At 48.1% G+C, this 26,612-nt stretch overlaps 2 protein-coding genes across 4 annotated transcripts; one reads left to right on the top strand and one right to left on the bottom strand.

Moving 5' to 3' along the window:
* Positions 1–8,142: 8,142 nt before the first annotated feature.
* LOC136531600 (tubby-like F-box protein 6) lies at positions 8,143–13,633 on the top strand. 3 transcript variants are annotated; one of them, XM_066524268.1, is made up of 8 exons: positions 8,143–8,310; positions 8,435–8,689; positions 8,833–9,248; positions 10,806–10,893; positions 10,976–11,105; positions 11,497–11,676; positions 11,935–12,398; positions 13,243–13,633. In XM_066524268.1, exons 3-7 carry the CDS (start codon positions 8,910–8,912, stop codon positions 12,395–12,397), a joined length of 1,200 nt encoding a protein of 399 aa, XP_066380365.1. In that variant the 5' UTR covers positions 8,143–8,310; positions 8,435–8,689; positions 8,833–8,909; the 3' UTR covers position 12,398; positions 13,243–13,633. The 3 variants fall into 3 exon arrangements, with proteins under 3 accessions (XP_066380365.1, XP_066380359.1, XP_066380356.1); XM_066524262.1 differs by having other exon boundaries at positions 8,144–8,310; positions 8,811–9,248; positions 11,935–12,403; XM_066524259.1 differs by having other exon boundaries at positions 8,145–8,310; positions 11,935–12,403.
* A 289-nt stretch (positions 13,634–13,922) lies between these two features.
* On the bottom strand, positions 13,923–16,383 carry LOC136539931 (inactive beta-amylase 9-like). The gene is made up of 2 exons (XM_066531912.1): positions 15,215–16,383; positions 13,923–15,102 (listed from the first exon to the last, which is right to left on the bottom strand). The coding sequence occupies exons 1-2, from the start codon at positions 15,899–15,901 to the stop codon at positions 14,227–14,229; spliced, it is 1,563 nt and encodes a 520-aa protein (XP_066388009.1). The 5' UTR covers positions 15,902–16,383; the 3' UTR covers positions 13,923–14,226.
* Positions 16,384–26,612: the final 10,229 nt, after the last annotated feature.

Genomic DNA, 26,612 nt, shown 5'->3' with positions numbered 1-26,612 from the left:
ATAAGCATCAAGTAATTTCTTATATTCTTCACAAGAGTTCTTTAGAAATGAGTTTTCATTTTCTAAGTTCAATGTTTTAGCTTTCTCATTTTCTAAAGACATGGTCATGCTAGTAAGTCTACTAACAAGCTCATCATATGAATTAACATGATCAACCACATTATCATTTGATACCTTGGTGTCACCTTGTGACATGAAGCAATGTGGTGATGTAGTTGGAGAGCTTATAGTGGCATTTTCATCATGGCTTGAGCATGAACCATCATCACCATCAAGTGTGCATGGGGTAGCATCATCACTTGCAACACTTGTGGCATCATCATCAACCTTGTCAAGTGAACTTGTGGTAGATCGATCATCATCATCACTTGACCATGAGATGGAGCAATCTTCCATAATCACCAAATTGTGGTTATGCTCAACACACTCATGCACCTCCTTCTTGGGCTCATCCTCCTTCTTGAATTTTCCATCATCCCATGTGGAGGAATCACCGAAGGTTTCCTTGATGGACTCCCATATCTCACGAGTGGTTCCCTTGATGTTTACTTGTTTCATCAAATCAAAGCTTAAAGCATCCATTAGAAAATAACAAGCATGTGTATCAAATTCATAGAGAACTCTTTAAGCTTTGGCGAGATTTCTATAGTCCAAGACATGGGTGAGGCCACTTATGACAACCCACCAAAATTTAGGTCCCTTTGCACGAAAATGATCAAGCATGTGATTTTTCTAAAGTGCAAAGTTTGTGCCATCAAAAATATGTGCCTCACAAACATCTAGCCCATTAGACGTCATCCTCTCAGGTCGGTGAAGACCATAAATGAGAGACCTAGCTCTGATACTAATTGAAAGGGTCGAGATGGTGACTAGAGGGGGGTGAATAGTCCTTTCTAAAATTAATTGCGTCAGCTAACCGAAACAAGTGCGGAATTATAACTATCGGTCTAGCCAAGACTGCACTCCTCTATCTATGTTCTCTAGCACCTTTCAAAGATACTAATCATGTAACAAAGGTGCCAGGCTAGCTAAAGCTCACCTAACCAATTCTAGGAGCAAGGTCACACAAACCTATGCCACTAGTACTTTAAGCAACAAGGGAGCTCCTACACATGCTAGTAAGCAAAAGCACAAAGTCACCTAATGCTCACTAGCAATGTTCAATAACAAGGCAACCAATGCCAAATTAGAGAGCGCAAATACTTAGCTACACAAACTAAGCAATGTGACTAACAAGGTTACACAAACTAAATTAGCCATGCAAGGGAGCTACTTCTATGCTACACAAGCAAGAAGGTAACTAGTAAGCTACACAAGCTAAATAATTACAAAAGCAACAACACAAGCTCAATGTATATGAAAGTAATCACAAGCTTGTGTAACGGGGATGCAAACCAACGGGAAGAACAAGGTTGACACAATGATTTTTCTCCCGAGGTTCACATGTTTGCCAACACGCTAGTACCCGTTATGTCGACCGCTCACTTGGTGGTTCGGCGGCTAATTGGCATCACCCGCCAAGCCCGCACATCGGGCGCCACAAGAACCTACCCCGGAAGTGAGGGTAGCTCAATGACACGCTTTACTAAAGTTGCTCTTCGTGGCTCCCGCGGGGCGAGCACAATGCCCCTCACAAAGCACTTCTCCGGAGCGCCGTACAAGCTTCTTGCGGGCTTCGACGGAGACCACCACCAAGCCATCTAGGAGGTGGCAACCTCCAAGAGTAACAAGCACCACTGGCTTACAACTCGATCACCTAGTACCACTCGATGCAACCTCACGATGCAATCGCACTAGAATCGCTCACTCACACAATCGGATGATCACTATCAAGTATGTGTGAGATGGAGGGCTCCCAAGCACTACCACACAAGCCACCAAGGCTCTAGTGTGCTCAGCACCGGCCATGGTCGAACACCACTTCTATTTATAGCCCTAAGGGCTAAACTAGCCGTTATCCCTTCACTGGGCAAAAATCGGGACGACCGGACGCAGCACCGGACGCTGCACCGGATGCACCGAACACGAATACCGGACGTGTCCGGTCGCTATACCGGACGTGTCTGGTAGCTGCCAGACCGCCACGTGTCCAACCGTTGCCTCCAACGGCTCTCTGACATGACGACCGGACGCTCAGCACAAAACGACCGAACGCTCAGCCGCTGCGTCCGATCGAGTCTAGTAAGCCTCCATGGCCGACCGGACGCGTCTGTTAGAAACTGACCGGACACTGAGCCTCAGCATCCGGTCGAGTATAGTGAGTACCCACGGACGACCGGACGCTGCCAGCATCCAATCAACTGTTCCACCGAACACCGTCTTTGCTGATTCACACCGGATGCGTCCGGTGTGGCGACCGGACGCGTCCGGTCGTTGAGTACGTCGCCGAATACCGGACGTGTCCGGTCACCATACCGGACACGTCCGGTAGCTCTGTAACCAGCGCGACTACCTCCTTTTCACCTCTAACTTCTTCACCCTTGCTCAAATGTGCCAACCCCTAAGTGTATCACCTTATGCACATGTGTTAGCATATTTTCACAAATATTTTTAAGGGTGTTAGCCACTCAACTTGCCACGCCACTCGATCCTAGCGATGATATAAAGTTAGATCACTCGAGTGGCACTAGATGACCAATATGCAAATAAGTTTGCCCCTCTTGATAGTACGGCCATCTATCCTAAACCGGGTCATAAACTTCTCTACACACCTATGACCGGTGAAATGAAATGCCCTAGGTTATACCTTTGCCTTGCGCATTCCATTCCATCTCCTTCAATGTTGATGCAACACATGCACCAACATGATCAACAATGATATAATCCACTTCATATCATCATGTGATCATATTGGTTCATCGATCTTGACTTCACTTGCTTTTCACCATTGCATTCGTCCATCGGTGCCAAGTCTTGCTCAAGCTTCACCGCCACGCGGTCCATCGCTCCAAAGCCTCCGACTTGCCCTTCACGCTTGCAACCGATCCATCAAGCCAAGTCTTGTCTTGATCTTCTCCACCTTGATCACATGACTCAATGTCATGTCTCATGTGCAATGAGCTCCTTCATCATCACATGTGTGAGCTTTGCAACATCTCCAAGCCATTTTCACCTTCATGGCATATGTTGCTCACACACATGTACTTGTGGACTAATGAAAGCTCTAGTTTGGTTTTAGTTAATTGATGAAACCCTAAGTGCTAACCTAGTTTATCAAAGTGATTATGAGATAGGTAGCACTACTCCAAGTGATGAAGCAATGACGAAGATCATGACAATGGTGATAGCATGGTGATGATCAAATGCTTGAACTTGGAAAAGAAGAAAGAGAAAAACAAAAGGCTCAAGGCAAAGGTATAAAATATAGGAGCCATTTTGTTTTAGTGATCAAGACACTTAGTGAGTGTGATCACATTTAGGATAGATAGCCGTACTATTAAGAGGAGTAAAACTCGTATCGGAATGCGGTTATCAAAGTGCCACTAGATGCTCTAACTCATTGCATATGCATTTAGGATCTAGTGGAGTGCTAACACCCTTGAAAATATTTGTGAAAAAAGGCTAACACATGTGCGCAAGGTGTTTGCAGGGTTGAGATGGATTCGGCGCTTTCGGGAAAATGAAATGTCTATTTTCTATTGCGCCGGATGCAAAATTCTTGGTGGTTGGCACACTTGAGCAAGGGTGAAGAAGTTAGAGTTGAAATGGAGTTGGTCGAAATGATGCTGGCGTCGGTCTACTGACCGGACGCTGGGTCACTTAGCGACCGGACGCTGAAAGGCTGCGTCCGGTCGAGCTGGCAGAGAGGTCGCCAGTTTCGGTGTTGCACCGGACGCTGGACCTGAGATGCACCAGACGCTGGTTTCTGCGTCCGGTCAAACTGACATGTCTGCACAGTGGCTAAGGGTTGAGCACCGGACGCTAGCTGCGTCCGGTCAAGGTGGACCGGACGCGTCCGGTCGGAAAAATATGCCTCGGGGAGCTTACTGGAAACGACCGGACGCTGGGGCTTCAGCGTCTGGTCAGTTTTGACCGGAGCGTCCGGTCAGCTTCGTAGCCGTTGAAATCTGACGAACAACGTTTGAAGCTGGTGACGCGTGGCGTCCATCGGACGACCGGATGCTGAGGGCCAGCGTCCGGTCAGAGCGCGTTTTGCCCAGTGAAGGGGTATAACGGCTCTATTTGATGGGGGCTCTATATATAGCCCCATAGCCGGCTCAAGGGAGCTCTCTTGCACATTTTCATTGACATAGCAACCTTATGAGCTTAGCCAAAGCCCTCCCACTCATCTCCATCATTGATCCATCATCATTGTGAGATTGGGAGAGAATCCAAGTGCATTGCTTGAGTGATTGCATCTAGAGGCACTTGGTATTCGTGTTGCGCTGCGGATTTCGCTCGTTTCTCTTGGTGGTTGCCACCACCTAGACGGTTGGAGCAGCGGTGAAGGATCGGCACGAGTTGGTGATTGTTCGTGGCCGCCTTCTGTGATTGTGAGGGGAGTTGTACCTTCCCCGGCGGAGTGCCGAAAGGTAACTCTAGTAAATTGCTCGTGTCATTGAGTTACCTCACTTGTGGGTCGGTTCTTGCGGTGTCCTATCGTGTGGACGAGGTTTGTGAAATACCTCTTAGCCGCCGAACCACCAAGTGTTGGTCGACACAACGGGGACTAGCGTGTTGGCAAGCACGTGAATCTCGGGAGAAAAATCGGTTGTCTCTTGTCATTCGCATTCCCCCGGTGATTGGCTATATATTCATCGTGTAATTGGTTCACTCCACGACCCGGCGGTATAATCGTCTCACTTACTCATTTACATTTCCGCAAACTAGATATAGCAAGCTCTTTAGTGTAATTAGAATTGAGAGCTTGCCTTGTGCTTTAAACATATCTAGTGGAGCTCTTTAGTGTAGCATTTGTGAGAGCTCTTAGTGAGTAGTGGTCAAGTAGATTGTGTGCCAATAGATCATTGCAACTAGAATTGTTGGATAGGTTGCTTGCAACCCTTGTAGAGCTAGAGCAAGTTTGCATTTCGCTATTTGTCTTACTAATCAAATTGCTCTAGTTGATTTGTAGTTTTTAAATAGGCTATTCACCCCCCCTCTAGCCATATTAGGACCTTTCAACTAATCACCTGTGTATCTCACATAAACATAATTAGTCCACCTAGGTTGTCACTTAATTACCAAAACCACACAAGGACCTTTTAATAGTGGACATGGACGGGCTTTTCACATATGTTGGTTCGGGATCAGCGAGGTCTTCTCATGACATGTCGGTTCTGACGTATTATATGGGACGACCAGATTACCCGTATCCCACAACAGGCAATATTGCATTATCGTTGACTACGTTGTCAGTTTGTAAGAGTACCTTTGTGAGTAATGGGTGAAATGACTTGATGAATTGCAGGAAGATACTACCTGGTGGACTCTGGATACGCCGTGCGCGCAGGATCTTTGGGGCCATATCAGAATACAAGATACCATCTGGATGACTTCAGAGCGAGAGAGGCGGATGGATATATGGAGAAATTCAACTACCAGCATTCAAGGCTTTGCAATGTTGTGGAACAGTCGTTCGGGAAGCTGAAAGCTCGGTGGCACATTCTGTCTGAAGTCCTAAATTATGTGAGACCTAAGCAAGTGAAGGTGGTAATTGCATGTTTTGCTCTATACAATTTTGTGGAGGGCGAAAACGAACGAAGGGTTGTGGTGAGGAATATTCATAGGGGTGTAGATTACAACCTCTCAACATGGGCGTCATCAGTTGAAAGTGAAGACATGTCAGAAGTGCGAGATTAGATCGCCATGGGACTATGGGCTATGTAGTGCACATGTATGTACACTGAGGCTGCTGTACCAATTATATCGATGATGAGTTGTGTTGGCTTCTCAATCGGTTTGTTTTAACTTACCTGTTATGCTATGTTGTCTCCAAGTGGCCTGAGACGCACGCATGTGATTACAGTACTAGCTGACACCTCTTTGTTTGTTGAATTTCGGATCTTGCTGAGCAATTCGCTCTTTTGCGTGGGCTTTTCTTTTGGTTGCAGGTAACCGCAATACCATTTCTTTGTTGTTAATAATATGGGCAAACTAAGTGTCTGTTAGCACACATCTAAAACTCGTAGATCTAGCTCTTGTTAAAACAAGTAACGACTGTAGCAGAAGCGTATTCTTGGTAGAATTAAAACAAAAGCTTTATTTTTTCAGCGGAGATAGTCAGTTTGCCTATGTAGCTCAGCATAGTTACAGATCGGGCTGGGAAATATATCTACCATGAATTCCTAGTCTGCTTCTCTCTAGAGGGCCTGAGGCTATCCGCACCGCAGAGCGGTAAAAGCGTCTGCAAACGCGCGCGCGCGCCTGGACAGCCGCACCGCAGCCCTGCAAACGCGCCTGCAAACGCTGTCGCGCGTTCCGGCCGCACAGCGCACCGCTGCAGGCAGCGGCCAGTCCGTACGGCGCTAAACACTGTAGCAAGAGAAAGAAAGAGAGTTAGGGAGAGAGAGAAAAGGGGAGTGAGGGAAATAAAATAGGGAATAGTGGGTATAGAGTATGGGATAGAGATAACACGGGTGCGGGAGAAATAGATATAGAGTAGAGAATCTCGATGACTAGAATAGAATATTCCTTTTTAGAGATGAAAATAGAGGTCGATGAGTGCGGATAGCCTGAGGCTCTTGCTGTGGCGTGCCTAGCCTGAGCTATCCCTGGCTTCCCAGTTTCCTGCAATGGGAAAGGCCATGGTCTGCTGTTTTCACCTGCTCGACTGCTTATGCTACAAATAAACTGATGTGCCTTTCCGTTTCCCCTCTTTTCTTGACTGCAGGGTCATCCCAAAATCCTTGATGCCTAGAGAGGTGAGCCTCTTCTACGTCCTGGAGACTTTGCATGCATTTGATTGCTGCTGTTGTTCACTGCTGCTATCTTTGGAATGCATGTCTGGCTGCCTTCGTGATGTCGGGCTACAAATTTTGTAAAGTCTCCATTTATGCCAATTTGTAATATATTGTAGTTGTGCCATTAGTAGAGTACTCAATGTGTTGTAATGTTGTGGTATTTGAGAGGTTGTAGACTGTAGACTGTTGCAATGTTGTTGTAATGGCTACTGTAGATGTAGAGGACTGTAGACATTTGGAAATATTTGGTGATGACTAATTAACCATTGTAATGGGTAGTTGGCTAGAAGAAGATTGCAGATGTCAGTTTTCTTTTATCAGTTTGATATCTGCACACAAGTTGTGGCGTCATTTGTTGATTCCCGCCGGAATTTGAATTGAATTGGTTGCTGTCAGAAATTTGAATTGGATTAACTGCTTCGGCTGCTGCTGGCTGATGGGCTGCTTGCTCGGTTGATTTCGGTTCCTGTAGCAGTAGGAGCAGCCCAGCCGACATCAGCCAAATGTGGAGCAGCCGAACCGGTTGCAAAATCTTTACAAGTTTCTTTTCTTGTGCTTCAATCCCACTCTATTCACTAGGGGAAAGATTGGGGGCAATGGCAATAGTCCTATGATGGAGATGACTCAGGGTGTATTTGGTTGTGCTGTGGCTGTAAGAAAAAGCTGTTGTGGGCTGTGAGCTATAGAAAAACTGCTGTAGGCTGTGAGCTGTAGAAAAACTGAAAACTGTTTGGTTAAACAAGTATAAAATATACCTTCTATCTTTATCTCTCTTGAAACAACTATGGAAGAGCTTTTTATTCCACCAATTTCGAAAAGCAGAAAGCCAAAAGCAAGGTCAAACCAACTTTTAAAAATGTACTACAGAAAAGCAGCTGCTTCTAAAAAAAAGCAGCATCCAAAAACAGCCCCTTTAATTAGGCTTTTGATTTTTAGGGCCAAAAGCCAAAGGCAAAAACCCAACCAAACGCACCCTCGTTCCCTGGCCTTGCTGACAAAGGTCTCTGATGAGTGTGACAGTGACATGGGACAGAGTGTCATGCATGCCAAACAGCCAAAGTATTAATCCGTCTGTCCTTGCCTCCTACTAATTCCCTCCTTTACTTTTATTAGTGTGCTAATGATCATTGGATGTGATCATGTGAATGAAACGGGGGGCCTAGAATGGATGGGTCGGTAGGTAGTACATGGATGCCCACCCATCATTTTCAGCCGCCGAGACGCGAGACCCAGACAAAGGCAGCCAGCAGAAAAGAGGGGAAGCCCTTCACCTCATGCTCATCCCATCAGCTCCCCCAATTCCATTTCTCCATCCATGACAGCTTGCCATTTCCCCACCTGTTCCTACGCTACCACCACCTAATAAAAAAATTCCAGGCACCTACTCCCCCGTTCCAATCTGCGAAAGGTGACTCCTTTCTGTTCCTTTTTATTGGAATTATTTCTTGCTTCTTCCTCTCTTCTCCACAGACCAAGAATCTCTTCACCGGTTATTCGCGGGTCATTTCATTTCGGTCGGTGCCTTTTTTTAGGCCAATTGGAGACGAGGGAAGGGTGGTCTGTGTTTTCTTGCTGCAAGCGCTTTCTTGGGCGAGTTGAATTCGGGTGCCTCTTGCTCCAGGCAGTATTTTATCGAGCTGGATTCTGGTGCCCCGTGATTCTTGCTTGTTGCAGGCGCCAAGGCGAGGAATTGGGCCTAGCTCCTGGTCAATTCCGTGCCTTGTTGCGTTAAATAGAAGGATTCCTGGATGGACGACGCCATGGGGGACAGCACGCTCTAGGCACAGGTTGGTTCCTCCTCTGCGTGTGGTGAATCTTATGGTTAACCCACTTTCCTTTCTGGAGATTTATTCGAAATGTTGACGACATGGATTTTACTATCAAATTTGCCATTACTGCTGCTCATAGATGTGAGATTTGGTGGTGTCAGTTGGTGGGAGATTCTTGGCGTGTCATCCCTGGAACTGGAGGCTGGTGCTGATTTGGTGAGGACAGTGCAGCAGAAAGATGTCGTTCAGGAGCCTGATTCAGGACATGAGGGACGAGTTCGGGAGCATCTCGCGGCACAGCCTGCGGTCCCGGTCTCACCGCTCCGCCGGGAACGCGTCGCGGGCGGCGGCCGCGGGGCCGTCGGAGGCGATGGACCAGAGCTGCTGGTCGCAGCTGCCCCCCGAGCTCCTGCGGGAGGTGCTGGTAAGGATCGAGGCGTCTGAGAGCTGGTGGCCAGCGCGCAAGGACGTGGTGTCATGCGCCGGCGTCTGCCGGACCTGGAGGGGCATCATGAAGGAGGCCGTGCGCGTCCCGGAGGTGTCAGGGAAGCTCACGTTCCCCATCTCGCTTAAGCAGGTCTGTGCTCTTCGGCCATCCTCATTGTACAAATTGTTCTATTACCATCTTGATTGTTGATGATGCTTACTGCTTAGTACAGTACTCAGTTATTGTATGAATTATTAGTTTGGTGAAGCGGTTAAGGAAAAATCATGCCTTTGTTGAATCATTGCTTGAGCTTCATGAATGGTCCTTCATGCCTTCGTTGAATCATTGCTTGTGCTTCACGAGGGCACTCATAATGCAAAAGCTATGGTAGTTTCTATAGGTATTAATTGCACTGCCACGTAGGCAATTTGCTGATGTGGCAAGTGATTTAAGGAGGAGAGAGAGAAATTTTCTAAGAAACCAGGTCTAACTAAGAAACTGGGTTTTCACGGTTATCGATGGATAAGAAACTACTCGTAGCCCATTGGGAGAGTGAATATGGTTTTTATCACTACTTATGGCCTCTCCCGTAGAAAATCTTGCACTGGGAAGGATAGTTTCTTGGTGCGATGTCCTATGCTATAGAAACTGCTAATAGTTTCGTGCAATGGGAGTGCCCTGGGTGCTCTATGCCTTTTTGAATCATTCACGTTTTTGGATGTCTGTATACTGTGCTCTTAAGGAATGGCCAATCTGTTTCACAGGAAGCCTCAGTGATCATATTATGGGTGGTTTTGAATCATCTGACGCTGAGAAGCTCCTAATGTTGGATGCAGAGGCGGTGCTAGAAATGCTAGCTTTTCTTTTCTTTTCTTTTGTGTGTGTGTGTGTGGGGGGGGGGGGGGGGGGGGGGGGGGTGCGAGGCACAGTACTTTCCCCCCCAAAAAAGTAGACTCCTTTTTAAGGGGGGGAGTGTTAGGGCACGAGCAATGGAGGGTAATACTCTTAGTGGTTTTAGTACAAATAAAGTAGTCCACAGAGACTATAAAATATTGAGACTACTATTCACACAATACAAACTATCACTACTTCAAAAGTTTTTTTTCTTTTATCATGTGTCATTTTTATTTTATCTCCCTCTTCTTTTCTCGTATGGACCACCTTCTCTCTCTATAAGCATATGTAGCTTCTGCGGGTCACTATGACACCTCTAGAGCATCTACTAACATGGCATTCAATCCTACATGGATTTTAGGGCTACTTCTATAGCCACTGCATTGGGGAAGCCCTAGGCAGCCAGTTAGGGAGGGGGCACTGGCCCCGACTCCCCATAATAGGGAGGGGTCACTGCCCCCCCCCCTGGTTGGATGGCTACACAAATCACGATCTTACTTACATGAATTATGTGCTTTGAGATTAGGGAGGGTTGTTGAGAAAACAAACTTGGTCATAACACGTTATGTATCAATGACGTGAAAAATCAGATGATTATACTGGATGGCCCATTTCCTTGTTATTGCAGTCATTGACAAGTTCAGCATGAAAGGCCATTTTAAATGTATTATATTTTGTTTTTTCCATTTCATTAAGAATTCTTCACATTTTGACTTAATAGTACTTGTACGGTTACATTTTGCTTATAATTAATGTTTGAAGACAAATTATTCTGACTTAATAGTACTTGTACTGTTATCACATGACTTTCAGCCTGGCCCAAGGGATGGCACTCTTAAATGTTTCATCAGGAGGAATCGAACTACTCAGACATATTATCTGTATATTGGATTGACAGAAGGTATGCTTTTTTTTATCTGTCTACTAGAACTACACCCACATAGTATGGATTATTTACTAAGTTTGGAATAATTCTGTTGCAGCATTGGCTGATGATGGAAAGTTCCTACTTGCTGCACGCAAGTGTCGTAAGCCCACGTGCACGGACTACCTAATTTCTCTTGATAAGGTTGATATGTCAAAGGGAAGTAGCACCTATATTGGCAAGCTAAGGTCAGCTTTTGGGATATGATGTTGGAATACGTTAAAGCTATTATTTTTGCTAGCTTTTAATACAATACACATAGCCAATACCCTTAGTTACACTACAGGTTGTTTCAGTTAAAGTGTCAACTGTCAACAGCATTGTTTTCTTTTTTTTCTTTTGTCACATTTCAGTCTGTGGAATATATGAGAACTACTTTTTTTCTTTTGCGTTGCGCAAATCCCTATCGTCAACTGTTCTTAAACATTATGTCAAATAATACACACTTTGCTGTCTTCATCTTTCTTGCTGCTATAGACGTCCTCTATATTAGTATGTACTTCAGACTAAATTGCTTGAATTGTTTTCATGGATCAAGGTATAGCTAAAAGGTCTACTAACAAACTTTCTTTTGAACAGATCAAACTTCCTTGGAACAAAGTTCACTGTCTATGATGCTCATCCACCATATGATGGAGCTGTGGTCTCAAAGAGTCACTCTGCACGTGTGGTTGGTTTGAACCAGGTCTCCCCTAGAGTTCCTGCTGGGAATTATCCTGTTTCACATATTTCTTACGAGCTGAATGTTCTGGGCTCCAGGTATGGTCATTGACTGTCTTGCTACGACAAATTAAATCTGGACTTTTGTTTTGGTAAACATAGTTGCCTACCCTTTACTAGGAATAAGCTCTTTATATGTGAATCTTGGGTGCAAAGAATTTGGTGGTGATAATTGCAAATGCATTGGTAGGTCAATGGCCTCACTTAAACTGTTCATGTGTAACAGTTGAAGGAGGTGCTTAGATTTTAGTACATGAGTTGACAACATGAAACTGTCCTGTTGCTTGCTTGTTGCAGAGGTCCAAGAAGGATGAACTGTGTTATGGATTCCATCCCTGCATCAGCTGTTGAGGAAGGAGGGAAAGCTCCTACACAGACTGAATTTCCACTTAGCAGCCTTGACTCTTTCCCATCAATTCTATTCTTCAGATCTAAATCAGCTCGGATAGACAGTTCAACATCGCAGTCATCCAGCTCGGATAGGTTGGTGCTGAAGAACAAGTCTCCTAGGTGGCATGAACAACTGCAGTGTTGGTGCCTGAATTTCTGTGGGCGGGTCACTGTTGCCTCGGTTAAAAACTTTCAGTTGGTGGCTTCTGATGACAATGGACCAGGGAACCAAGAGAATGACAAGGTCATTCTCCAATTTGGAAAGATTGGGAAAGACTTGTTCACCATGGACTACCGTTATCCAATATCGGCATTTCAAGCTTTTGCAATTTGTCTGAGCAGTTTTGATACAAAAATTGCCTGCGAATGAGGCAAGGTGATTTTTCTCCTTCTCTATTCCCCTTGCTTATATTAATATATTATGGACACGCATTTGGTCCATAAGACCATAATTTAAGGCCCAAGATCCTCCTTTTCTTACTTCATACTGAATGTCTAGTTTTCTTTCTCGGTGTTCTTACAGTCTGTCCGCTTGTTGGTTTCAGCCAGGGCTTATCAGCCATGGTACAGTGTTTTCCTCTCACAACAAACCAGCACCAGCCGGGCTTATCAGTCCAGAAACCAACCAGCGAATAGGCTCTTAGTCTCATTGGTATGTGCTATGGAAGCTGTTAGCAGCTGGCGCTCTTCAAAGTGGTCTCAGCTGCAGAACTCTCTGACCATTACGATGGTGATAGTAAACCTTCACCAAACCTTAGGGATATCTGACTGTCTTGGGTCTGTGCATATCCTATTGATGTTTTCTGTAGATGTTTTTAGATTCAAAAGCAAATAGGCCATTGCATTTGTCCCTCTAATGATCTTCATTACTGTATACATCTGTTGAGTCATCAATAAAATTCTGTTGAACATTCAATTTCCAATGTTAAGGATGAAGCTCCTCAGTCTCCACAGTTGCCATTTCTGAGCATCCTATTAGGCTAAACACATTCATAACTAAGAATTCCCTTCTTTCCCGTTTGAACTTTGAAGACAGAAAAATACACCACGTTCGCTTAATCGTTTCTGTGGCTTATAAGCCGGCTGATGTTGTTTTGTTGTGAGAGAAAAACACTGTATCATAGCTGATAAGCATGGCAGATTTGCTTTGGCAAGCAAACATTTGCCCTCTCCACCTTTATTTCTAACTATGCTTTTGGCCTCGTCTATCTGCAGAAGCATGGCCAAGGCTGATAGCAGGATAGCATTCATGATGGCCTGGAGAAGGAGGGCTGGAAACTACCATACCACCAGAAGAAGTCATATAAAATGATTATGAGCTGCGGTGTGAATACTACAACTAGTTGGTCCCTGCTTGTTCCGCCGCCTAGTTTATTTTTCCTCTGAATTTCAATATATATGCAATTCTTTGCCGGTGTTGGCAAAGTCTAGTGTGTGGAAAATGGCTTGTGCTTGTGTGGCCATCGGTGAGCTGATGAGTTCGTGAGAATAGAGGCTTCCAGTGATAGTGTGATGCAGGCGTGATTACGCTGTACGAGTTTTTGAGTTTTAATGTTTAGTCAGTGTGTTTTGTCTACAAGTTCATCATGCAGATTCTTAATCTTAACGGCTTGAAAACGTCCACGGTTTGAACTGTTGAAGCGGCATTGTGATAAAACGTCTCGTTCAGTCGACGGTTTTGACTTTTTTTCCTCCAAAACTTTTGGAGTAATATTTAAACATGAACTAGTAGCAAAATATTTAATTTAGATAGGTTATATAGCCACAAGGAAATCATGATTTCCTTTGTTCAACGTAGGCGTTCAGAGGACAATTTCCACGCACGTCAACCATATTCTTCGTGCGGACGCCACCACCACGCACCCGCACCAACAGTATGGCATTCTGGTTGCGCCACCAACATGACAAAATGATATGCCATAACCATAATCATTGGAGCAGAAATATCTCATCTTGTGATCCTTCAGGGAACACCACGATGCACAATTTCTCAACGCAACAACAAGAACAATACATCGTTAGCACGTTGAAAAGATATACCAATGCATCAGTACGTAGTGATACACTCCCGCTCATGGTTCCCACTTCCCACTGATAAAAGTATCAGCTCATCATCTCACAGCAGCTCAAATTTATTTACTGCCCAGCCTACTCTTACTATACATCAAGAAATACGCGACAAAAGCCTTGCCTTGCCATTCACACGGTCTGCACCTCCCTTGCGGCTTCGCCCAGCGGGTCGGCCGCGGACGCGGATGCGGACGGCACGGTGAGCCGCTCGCCGCCGTCAGCGCTGGCCGGCAGGTCGTCCTCATGGGCCTCCTCGGGGCACTCCAGCGCGCGCACGAACCGCACGAACAGCGGCCAGTGCGCCGGCGAGAAGAACTCCGCGCCCATCCGCTGGTACGTGAACTGGAACGGCCGGGTGCGCCCGGCGGACAGCCAGATGCCGCCCCCGGAGCCGGCGCCGTCGCGCGCCACGGCGAGAGGCGCGCTCTCCGCCGCGAGACGCGCGCCGTGCTCCGCGCAGGCGACCTTGACCCGGGCCAGGCTCTCCTCCGCCGTGGCGTCCGGCCGCGCCTCCACGCCCGACGCGATCACCGCGCACCCGTGCCGCACGAACATCTCCGCGACCGGGCCGTACCCGCCGTGGAGCCCCGCGGTGGCGTCGACGGGGCTCGAACCGCGCAGGAGCGGCACCTTGGCGGACAGCGCCACGGGCTTGCCGCCGAACGCCCTGGACGCCGCAGCCAGGACGCGGTCGCCGTGCGCCAGGAGCTCCCCGGCGTACCAGGACAGGAAGAACTCCCCGTACGCGGACCTCCACGAGCCCCCCGACTCCCTGAAGAAGGCGGACGACTCCGGCGACTCGTCGTACCGCGGCCCGTCGTGTGGGCCTGACAGGCCCCACAGTGGCTGCCCCGACGACTCGGCGTGGCGCTTCAGCCGGGCCAGCATGTACTTGTCGTAGCACTGGAACTCGCCGATGCCGGCGTAGCCATGGGAGCCCTGGTTCCCCGGCGGGTATGACGGGTACTGGAGCTCGCCGTTAGGACCCAGGCTCACAGTCACATCCTATACCATGAATGAACCAAGAAAAGTAATCAAGGAAGAGCCTTTTACAATAAAGAGAGAAAGAAAAGAAAGAAATGAGATGAAGTGTGCTGTGTTCTTGGATCTCTCTTACCGTAACTGTTGACCCCAAGAAGTCCTCGAACTCGTCAGCGAAGCTGCGGAAGAAGGCCTCGTAGGCCTGGAGCGGCGACTTGCCGACGAGCACAGGGAGCTCGTCGACGGCGAAGGAGAGGCAGCCCACGCGGCGGTGCCCGGACCGGTCGGTGAAGAGGATATCGGGGTCGGCGTCCGCGGCATCGGCCACCCACTCGGGGAGCGCGTCGCCGTCGGTGCGGAGCGAGACGCGGAGGTCGAGCCCGGCGTCGCGGACCATGGTGGCGACGGCGCGGTACCCGGCCCACTCGAACCAGCCCCCGGACCCGGGCTGCACGACGGCCCAGGACACCGGCAGCTCCACGCCGTCAACGCCGAGCAGCTTGAGCGCGCGCAGCGCCGCCGAGACGGCCCTGGGGCGGCTCACGCCGCGGCCGTCCGAGACCACCGCGTCCGCGGGGAGGCCCACGAACAGCCTCACCGCGGCACCCTCTTCCTCGCCCTCCGCCGCCCGCTCGCCGGCGGCCTCGGAGACGAGAGCTCGCACTGGACCCAGCCTGCTAGTCCAGACAGCCCCAATGGACGCACGCCGCGCCACGCCGAGCCGGACGACGCCGGCTAGGTGCTGCTGGCCGTGGCCTGCCAGCGACGAGTCCCCCACGCACCGCCACCTCGCCGGCGTTGTCGCCGCCGCCGCCTGCTGCATCAGGTCAGGTGCTCAAGTTTATCGCCGGTTTTTTCCTGCACGAGGTGGGTGGGAGTGGGCTTGGAAAAGACGAGCGTGGGCCCAGGTGGATCCGACACTCCGTCCTCGGAACGTGGGGACGGTGAGAGGGCGTTTCCGTCATTTGGGGTAAAGTACTTGTGGATAAGGGTGGCACGTAGGAACGCGGAGGCGCCACGTCGACGCCGGCGAGGCCAAAGGTCGCGGATTGGGGTACGGAGTGGGGCGCGTGCCGCGCGTCGCTGACGCGGCGGCGTGGAAGTGGAACGTGGTGCAGGGTGTGGCTGGGCGGCGCCGAATCGCTGGCCCGCGCCGCGTTTGTGGCTACCGGTTCACCGCGCCTCGCCGCCGATTTGGGGCGGGATGCGTTTTCCGGGCTTCCTGCGGTTCGCACGGCGATGGCTTTCTGCGCCATGCCTCCGAGGCATGCGAGGCTGGTTTTGGATATCGATCCAGCACCAACCGATCTGGGGAATCCATGCTGGAAGATGTGGTCGACACGAACTCTTTTTATGTCAAAAACTTGAAATGTGCTGTATAAATGAACAAGAAACCGTCTCCAACCTGTAAAGTGTGACGTTTTAGTTTTGCACATTACTGTGATAGGTAGCTTAACGTGCACAGCCGTCGCCCGATGCTGACGAAGGAGCAGCCGGTCGTCCATGGCTCCGTGGTGACCGTGATCGTGCATGTAGCCTGGCTTCGTGAATGCACTGCACTGACCACGCTCATCAAGCCGGCTCCGTGAAAACACAAGGGGCGGGTGTTTCCAGTTGGCCGCACTTGGCTAGCAAGTGCCTTACATCTTCGTTATATTGGCCGCACTTGGCTAGCAAGTGCCTTACATCTTCGTTATATTGGCCGCACTTGGCTACAAGTGCTAACACAAAGATTTAAGTGCCTTACATCTTTGTTAGCCACACTTAAATTGTTACTAAATCCGTTCTAAATTATAGTTCATTTGACTTTTTTTACCCAAAGTTTGATAACTCGTCTTATTCAAAAATTTATGTAATTTTTTTAAATAAGACGAACGGTCAAATTTAAGGTAAAAAAAGTCAAACGAATTATAATTTAGAATGGAGGGAGTACATCTTTGTCATCAGCCTCATTTAAGTGCCTTACGTCTAGAGGCTCAGAGAGAAAAATGAGAACTCCTCGTCAGGCTGAATAGGAGCTCAGTTGGAGAGCTTTTGAGTTGCTCTTAGATGGCCAGGCAAACCAAACAAATGGCTTTCTCCTATTATCCCGGGCGTGCAAGCTTGATTAGTCAGGCTTATCATGCTGTCCAGGCTCTGGCAAGAAACACACCCTATATAAACATAAAACCTAGCAATATGTGTTCTTGCAAAACTTGGTGACTTATTTTAACACTACAATAGCAAGAAATATTATTTTTCCACAAACAATTCCAGTGCCAAAATAATGTAGTATTAATCAACTTTAGATCAAATTTATACAGTATACAACATTTCCGGTGCCAAAATAATGCGAACAAAATGTGCAAAAAGCCTTCTTGAATTACAGAATTGGCTCGAATTTGTCCTGTCATCAAAGCAAAATTAAACTAATTTTACAAAAGTAGCTCTCCATTTCTGAAACTGCTACCAGAGATTGTGAGAACTTTACCAAAAAAAAAAAAATCCGTGGCCTACACTGCTGCAAAATGAAAAGCATTTCTAAATAAACTTGTAAGATTTACTCTTTCATGGCTAAGGCATTGATTAGATGGCTGGCTGGTAACAATTTGTAAGGTTCAGAACGATATGCACAGTAAAAAGCCAGGAAACACTTCAATCTATCAGCCTGTTCGCTGGTTGGTTTCTGGACTGATAAGCCCGACTGGTGCTGGTTTGTTGTGAGAGAAAAATACTGTACCATGACTGATAAGTCCTAACTGAAACTAACAAGCGAACATGCTGATATATCTATACCTCTATACCTAATAATAAATAAGACAAAATTTTCGGTCATTTTTTTTTGTCCATCTATTTTTCTAATCCATCTTCCCCTAACTAACTCTGTGAATATGGAAATTGTCTCTCTTCTTGTATGTATATATGACATATATGTATGTCATCTTCATATAAGCTGAATATAACTATGAATCATAATCAAAATACAAGATGTTCTGATCGGATTTCTTTTATGTTTGTTTTGGAAACTAAGGCCCCACATGTCATATACAAATAAGCTGAATATAACTATGAATCCTAATCAAATACAAGATGTTCCGATCGGATTCCTTTTATGTTTGTTTTGGAAACTAAGGCCCCACGTGTCCTATACGAACACGTTTTGGCTTTGTATTTCTCCTTGCAAAAAAAACTATAGGGATAGAAAACGGACAGCCGAAGTTATTATTGGTGCGACATCCAGTAATTTGGATTTCAGACGAGTCTATGCCTACGTGAATACAGCTAGGAGCCTAGGACTAAGGTTGAAAACGGACGGGATGGATCCAGTTCCGTCCGCAACCGTTTACCATTTTATTCCGACCGTTTTCATTTTTTCGGGAAAATACAGAAACGGGACTAGAAACGGACGGGATGCACCGAGACCGGGATAAAAAAACAGGATGAGGGTTTTTTCCGTCCATATTTACGGAATACCGTTTTTGATCAGGATAATCCCGTTTTCATCCCGTTTACAGCTTATCGTGATAACCTGCTGGCCTGCTTCATAAACATGAGGCCTGGTTCGGCCTATCTATATTCATCTATGGGTGTTCGCGAAATGAAAATTTTTGAACGTCATATTGGATATTTCAGGGATGTTGGAAGAGATTTTCGGATACTAATAAAAAAAATTAATTACATAGCTTGTCTGGAAACAGCGAGACGAATTTATTAAACCTAATTAATCCATCGGTAACGCATGCTAGTTACTGTAGCACTTATGGCTAATCATGGACTAATTAGCCTTAAAACATTCGTCTCGTGATTTCCAATCAAACTGTGCAATTAGTTTTTTTTCGTCTATATTTAATACTCTATGCATGTACCGTAAGATTCGATATAATAATTTAGGGTGAAAATTTTTAAGCCTAACTTCCGTATCCTGCACCCTTAGGAAGCCTGCTACTGCTAGTGCGAACTTTTCCATGTTGTGTTATTGTGTTTCAAAAAAAAAACGTATTAATTGCTGGTGTGTGGCCGTGGCCCATGTGGCATGCAGCCCTGCCGTGTAGGCGTACATCACACAGGTAGCAGTACAGGCGCTGACGCGCCTAGTATCAGCAGCACACGCACCAACGGTAAGCAAGCTAATGAGCAGATTAGTCCGTGATTTCTGAGGTGTCTTAACTTATTTATTTATTCACTCCTTTTGCAAAGGAATTGTTTATTAACTTTAATATGTGTGAGGGTTCATGTGGCACGTAATCCCGGTGTAAGTTCCCGCTTACCATCCGTTTCCATCTATTTTTCGATCTATTTACCTGTTTTCGTATTACCGTTTATCCCGCTACCGTTTCCGCTCCTGGCTATCCGGCTCCCACTCTCGTTTCCGTCAAAAAATATGAAAACGAAAATGGCAGAGGTATTTTCTCTTCGTTTCCGTTCGTTTTCATCCTTAGCACATGAGTTCTGTTAAACAAAACCTATTTCAATAATATATGATAATACTAGAAAACGAGCCCGAATAGGATACCGATTCCTTTTCCAATACGACGTTGCACGGCGGAGAGGGGAGAGGGGTGGCCCCGCAAAGCCGCGGATCCGAGGACGGCCAACCGCCCTTCCTCATCGCCGCCGTCTTTGTTCCCAAGGGCTATGGGTTTCAGTGGTGCGGTCACGGGCCGCCGTGAGTGGGAACAAGCGGCAGCAATGGCGGATTTGGAGGGAGTAGCCTCAGAGGGTTCGCCTCGCATGCGCCACCGCTGTCCACACGCGGTGGCCTCACACTTAAAACTAACGAGTGAGTGAGTAATGTGGTCGGAGACAGCGAGGTTTTATGCCAGGTTGGGGACCTGGGAGGATGGAGATGGAGGAGGTGACGAACTGCGGAGGCGGGCCCCACTCGTATGCGAGCGCCCGCGATGTGAGGCGTGCTCCGCGAGGCCCAGCGCTGCTCATGGCCTAGCAGCAGTGAACCTAATCTCGGCCCAAATGTACCAGCTTCCTGGTTCGATGGGCCCATATGATAGATGCAACAAAACATGTGCATTTTTTCTAAAAAAACATGTGCATTTGTTTCTACATATTTGAAAAAAAAATGACACTTCACTTATGTCTGTAACAACACCATCTAATAGCTGAGCATGCCATTCCAAGATGAGAGCAAGAGCTGAGAGGCTTTTACCTGTGTACCCTTAAAAAGATGCCACACTTCTGCGTACCCCTCAAAAGTTGGTCGTCACCTACATGCCCTCGCTCGAACTTTTCTTTTCCCTCACGCCATTCCGTCGGCATTTGCTCCTAACGGTGGGTAACGGCTCTGGAGAATGACTCAGTTGCCCTTAGGCTTGTATGGGTGTCTGAACTTTTTCGTTTCCCCTGTGCCATTGCCAGGCCAATTGGCTTTGGCGCCAGAGACGTCGCTGTTGGCGCCAAAGGACAGGGATTTGGCGCCAAAGAGCCTGCCCTTCTCCTCCTATATATTGGCGCCAAAGGCCAGGGAGTTGCCACTCTCTTGAGCCCTCTCTCTTTGACAGCCATGTCACAAGGTAGCAGCAGCTATGGTGGTGCGCCAAGGTGGCGTGTACTTTGCCTGAACTGCAATGTGCTCGCCAATCACTTCATCTCGATGACCAGGGGCAACCCCAATCGGGCCTTTCACAAGTGCCCTTATTTCGTGGTTTGTGCTTTTCTCTTTGGTCAACATTGTTTGTCTTTCCCTCTTTGCTCAGTCTCTATGTTGGATTTCAGATTGGAGGATGTCAGTACTATCAGTGGGAGGATGAGATGGGGGAGACAACTACACCAATCCAAGCAATTCCACTGCAGGCAGTGGTAGCACCTGGTGGTTTTCCCACAGCTCCTCCTCTGGCCATCTTGCAGGAAGGTTCCCAGGCAACTGTAGTTGAAGGCCATGCACCAATGGACAAGAGGGTGCAGCAGCAGCTTAGGAGGATTGAAAAACTTGTGTATTTGTGCTTGGTGCTTGCTTTGTATGCTATTTTCAAGAAGTAGGCTGCTGTTGTGTGTGTGTGTGTGTGTGTGTGTGTGTGTGAGTTTTCATGGATGTATGGATCAATCAATGCATGAATGAATAGATGAATGAATGAATGCTTCTCATGGTTCATAATGACATTAAGACAAAGAAACTAACAGTTCACTCATCCATCATATAACTGGTAGCATAAAGTGTTTCATCACCAACAGCAACTTCCTCATCAGAGGATTCACCTATTTCTACTTCCTCATCTTCCTCATCACTGGTTTCATCATCAGAACCTGACTCAGCACACTCCTCATCCCTATCAGCAACTTCCTCATCAGAGGATTCATCTATTTCTTCTTCCCTTTCTTTACTCCCCCCTTGGCTCTGAGAACTGGTAGAAGGTGGAGGGTGGTTGGGACCAAGATCAATATACAAGCCTTCATCATCAATCCCCATATGCTCATTCATTGGATTTGGGTTAGCCAGGAACTCAAGTTGGCTTGGTTTGGGTGGCTTAGACTTGGATGTTTGCCTTGGTTTAGGTGACTGAGACTTGAATGGCTGCCTTGCTTTGGGTGGCTGAGACATAGATGACTGGCTTGGTTCTGCTATGCTTGGAGAAACAATTGAAGGAGTGAATGGGGGCTCAACAGATTTCCTTGGGCTACCAGACTCCCAATCAGGAAGCACAGGCTGAGTACCAGGACTATGATATGCAACAGTCAACAAGCATGTTCTGGTTGCCCTATTTTTTTCAAACATTGCTAGCATCTCTTGGTCATTGCGCATGAAAGGTCCTTGTTTGGCTTTGGTAATTGAGTGACAACTTAAGTGGACTAATTGTGTTTATGTGAGATACACAGGTGATTAGTCCACAGGTACATGTGTGTGAGCAACATATGCCATGAAGGTGAAAATGGCTTGGAAATGTTGCAAAGCTCACACATGTGATGATGAAGGAGCTTAAATGCACATGAGACATGACATTGAGTCATGTGATCAAGGTGGAGAAGATCAAGACAAAACTTGGCTTGATGGACCGGTTGCAAGCGTGAAGGGCAAGTCGAAGGCTTTGGAGTGATGGACCGCGTGGCGGTGAAGCTTGAGCAAGACTTGGCGCCAATGGATGATGGTAACAGTGAAGAGCAAGTAGAGTCAAGATCGATGAACCAATATGATCATGTAATGATATGAAGTGGATCATATCATTGTTGATCGTATTGGTGCATGTGTTGCATCGACATTGGAGGAGGTGGAATGGAATGCGCAAGGCAAAGGTATAACCTAGGGCATTTCATTTCACCGGTCATAGGTGTGTAGAGAAGTTTATAACCGAGCTTAGGATAGATGGCCATACTATCAAGAGGGGTAAACTTGTTTGCATATCGGTCATCTAGTATCACTCGAGTGATCTAACTTTGCATCGTTGCTAGGATCGAGTGGCGTGGCAAGTTGAGTGGCTAACATCCTTTGGGAAATAATTATGAAAAGCCAACACACATACACATGGTGGTGTACACTTAGTGGTGTTAGCACATTTACAAACGTGGTGGTGTTTGCAGGGTTGAGATGGGTTTGGGTCCCTCTCGGATTCGGCGCTTTCGGGAAAATAGAATGCCTATTTTCTATTGCGTCGGATGCAAGTTCTTGTGGTTGGCACATTGGTGCAAGGGTGAAGAAGTTAGAAGTGAAAACGAGTTGGTAGCGAAGACGCTGGCGTCGGTCTACTGACCAGACGCTGGGTCTAAAAGCACCGGACACTGGCAGCATGCGTCCGATCGAGCTGGTCGGTCGGCACAGTACCGAGGGTATTGCACTGGACGTTGGTCTGTGTCCGGTCAAGGTGGACCAGACGCGTCCGGTCGAAGAAATACGCCTCAGGGAGCTTACTAGAAACGACCGAACGCTGAGGTCCAGCGTCCGGTCAGTTGAAGCTACTGCGTCCAGTCAGGTCAAGTGACCGTTGGAATCGAGACACGTGGCCGTGTGCGGACGACCGGACGCTGAGGTCCAGCGTCCGGTCAACACGACCGAAGCGTCCGGTCGGCCCGATTTTTGCCAAGTGAAGGGGTAACGGCTAGTTTAGCCCTTGGGGCTATAAATAGAAGTGGCCTTCGGCCATGGCTGGTGTGGAGCACCTTGGGGGACTTTGTGTCCATGCTTGAGAGTGCTTAGGAGCCCTCCATCTCACACATACTTGATAGCGATCATCCAATTGTGTGAGTGCGCGATTCTAGTGCGATTGCATCGTGAGGTTGCATCGAGTGGCACTAGGTGATCAAGTTGCAAGCCGGTGGTGCTTGTAACTCTTGGAGGTTGCCACCTCCTAGACGGCTTGGTGGTGGTCTCCGTCGAAGCGCGCAAGAAGCTTGTGCGGCGCTCCGGAGAAGTGCTTGTGAGGGGCATTGTGCTCGCCCGCGGGAGCCGCGAAGAGCAACTCTAGTAAAGCATGTCATTGAGCTACCCTCACTTCCGGGGTAGGTTCTTGCGGCGCCCGATGTGCGGGCTTAGCGGGTGATGCTAATTAGCCGCCGAACCACCAAGTGAGCGGTCGACACAACGGGGACTAGCGTGTTGGCAAACACGTGAACCTCGGGAGAAAAATCATCGTGTCAACCTTGTTCTTCCCGTTGGTTTGCATCCCCATTACACAAGCTTGCAATTACTTTTATACATATTAAGCTTGTGTAGTTGCTCTTGTAATTAGATAGCTTGTGTAGCTTGCTAATTACCTTCTTGCTTGTGTAGCATAGAAGTAGCTCCCTTGCGTGGCTAATTTGGTTTTAGTAACCTTATTAGTCACATTGCTTAGTTTGTGTAGCTAAGTATTTACGCTCTCTAATTAGGCATTGGTTGCCTTGTTATTGAGCATTGCTAGTGAGCTTTGTTAGCTTTGTGCTTTTGCTTACTAGCATGTGTAGGAGCTCTCTTGTTGCTTAAAATACTAATGGCATAGGTTTGTGTAACCGTGCTCCTAGAATTGTTTAGGAGAGCTCTAACTAGCCCGGCACTTTTGTTGCATAATTGTTATCTTTGCAAGGTGTTAGTGAACATATATAGTGGGGTATAGTCTTGGTTAGACCGATAGTTTTAATTCCGCATTTGTATCGGTTAGCCGACGCAATTAAGTTTTAGAAAAGACTATTCACCCCCCCTCTAGTCCGCCATGTCGACCCTTCAGCGCACAGGTATGTGAACTTTACTCTGCATGCACCAGTAAAACAATGTGGCTACATCACCATAGCTAGGAGGATACTTGTCAACCAAATCTTCCATAAGCCCAGTTAACAAAGTTCTGTCTGCATCCACCACTTCATTCATAGAAAACCACTTTGCACGACAATTGGGACCAACAATCCGCATTTCTAGGTTGTAACTATTGTTTGGGCCCATCCTACAGATGAACAAGGAGCACGTAATCAATAAACCCTAAACACGATTCGGTAGCGCAATACACTAATGCAATCAACATCAATACAAGGAGGGGCGAAGTCAAGGAGGGAGGAGGAGCGGTACTGACCCTTCCCGGAACCAATCCGGCCTCTCGCCGGGTCCGTTCCACGGCATGCCTGCTCCGCCCGACCTTCTTGCTCCACAGGGCTAGGATTTCGAGGGCGGGCCGCCAACACCGACTACCGCCGTCTCCAGATCCGCCGCCGCTAGGGTTCGCCGCCGCGTCCTCCCGCGCTCGGGTGAGAGAGTGAGGAACGAGAATGGGGAGAGACTGAGAGAGAGGCTCGGGTGAGACTGAAGGAGATGCGGCCCAATATGTCAGTGACCCAGAGGGCAAGGAGGATATTTTTCTAGCCCGGTCCCACATGTCAGAGCCGCCAAACGGCCAAAACCTAACAGAATGCCGACGGAATGGAGTGAGGGAAAAGAAAAGTTCGAGCAAGGGCATGTAGGTGACGACCAACTTTTGAGGGGTACGCAGAAGTATGGCATCTTTTTTAAAGGTACACAGATAAAAGCCTCCAAAGGTGATACCTCCAAGGTTGATGGACCAGAGCTGCCAGCACCCAGGCCATGTTTAGATTGCAAAAAATTTCAACCCGATAAATAGTAGCACTTTCGTCTTATTTGGTAAATATTGTTTAATCGTGGACCAACTAAGCTCAAAAGATTCATCTCGTGATTTCCAACTAAACTGTGCAATTAGTTATTTTTTTACCTACATTTAATGCTCCATGCAAGTGGCTAAAAATTGATGTGATGGAGAGAGAATGAAAAAACTTGGAATTTGAAGGTCATCTAAACAAGGCCCAGCATTAAAGATGGCAACGGGCATAGAATACCCGCGTACCCGCGGATATCAAACCCGGCGGGCGTGGATACGGGCGACAGAGTGCATCCGCGGGCACGGGTGCGGGCAGAGTTTTAAACCCAACGGGCATTTGTTAACGGGTAAGAAAATAGCCTATCCGTATCCACAAACCCGCCTTACCTACCTGACATGTGGGGTCACGGCCAACAAGTATATATTGGAAGACAGAAACCCTAAAATCCCCACCCGGCCACCCCAGCGCCGCAACCAGGGTTCGCCCGAGCCAACCTCGCTCCAGTCCCTCTCACCGCCTCCTCGTCGTTCCCTGTCCTCCTCACCCGTCGGTACTCCTCAGTCCTCATCCTTCCTCGCCGGTGGTCCTCCTCCCCATCGGTTCTCCTCCTCCTCCCCCACCGGCGCTCCTTCTCCACCCACCGGTGGTCCTCCTCCCCGCCGGTTCCAGGAGCTCGTGGATCTGGAGGCCGGGTCGCCGAGGAGCTCGCGGATGAAGCTCGGTCGCACCATCTCCCTGCGCCCTCTCTCCGGCGGCCCTCTGCATCTCCGCGCTCGGCATGGCAAAGCGACACACGATGGCGGGAGTGGCGTGCGGTCGCAGGATGGCGCGTCGGCGAGCTCGCCGTAGCTCGGAGGGCCGCGCAAGGAAGGCCCGTGCTGCCCACACCGCCACACGTCTCCCGGGCAACGACTGCTGGAGTGCTGGCCCCACAGGCCGCCATCTCCGCCCCACAGGCCGCCATCTGCGCCCCCAACACCGCCGTCCCGGCCGCGCTGGACGCCATCTCCGCCCTGCAGGCCACCATTGTCTTCCCCATTTGGCGGGTACGCGGGCATGCCCGTGGGCGAGCCTTGCCCGCGGATAGCGGGCACGGGTACAAGTTGCTGCCCGTGGCGGGTGGCGGGCACGGGTGCGGGCACAAGATTTTGCTCGTGGGCGTGGGCGTGCGAAACCACTATCCGCGCGGATATTGCCCGTTGCCATCTTTACCCAGCATGCAGCCGGGACGTCAATCTCTCTCTACAGTACTCCCTGCTCCCTAGGCCATGATGGCACATCATCCCTCACTGTCACAGTCACAGGCAGAGGCAGCGTTAGCTTGTCCCTCCAATACAAATAGTACAGGATCTGGTCCCAAAGCTAGCTAAGCCAAACCATACTCCGTCTGATACAGATAGTCCAGGATTTACCATGCGCGCGGGGCTATTCTCGTGTTTGGAACAATGATATTTTCAATTGGTGATACAATCGGAACAAAAAAATGAGTGCAGACAAAAATTCTAATGGCTGATAAACTGGCGCCGAGACAT

This window comes from Miscanthus floridulus, chromosome 2, assembly GCF_019320115.1.
Source record: "Miscanthus floridulus cultivar M001 chromosome 2, ASM1932011v1, whole genome shotgun sequence".
Taxonomy (NCBI): Eukaryota; Viridiplantae; Streptophyta; class Magnoliopsida; order Poales; family Poaceae; genus Miscanthus; species Miscanthus floridulus.
Note: the sequence above shows the minus strand (reverse complement) of the source record. Positions and strands in the feature narration are given on the sequence as shown.

Excerpts from the sequence above, each read along its gene's own strand:
- LOC136531600 (XM_066524268.1), top strand. The coding sequence starts at position 8,910 with ATGTCGTTCAGGAGCCTGATTCAGGACATGAGGGACGAGTTCGGGAGC. Across the intron at positions 10,894-10,975 it reads GTATATTGGATTGACAGAAG|CATTGGCTGATGATGGAAAG; the intron begins GTATGCTTTTTT and ends ATTCTGTTGCAG. Across the intron at positions 11,677-11,934 it reads CTGAATGTTCTGGGCTCCAG|AGGTCCAAGAAGGATGAACT; the intron begins GTATGGTCATTG and ends TGCTTGTTGCAG.
- LOC136539931 (XM_066531912.1), bottom strand. The coding sequence starts at position 15,901 with ATGCAGCAGGCGGCGGCGGCGACAACGCCGGCGAGGTGGCGGTGCGTG. Across the intron at positions 15,103-15,214 it reads TCTTGGGGTCAACAGTTACG|GATGTGACTGTGAGCCTGGG; the intron begins GTAAGAGAGATC and ends TTCATGGTATAG.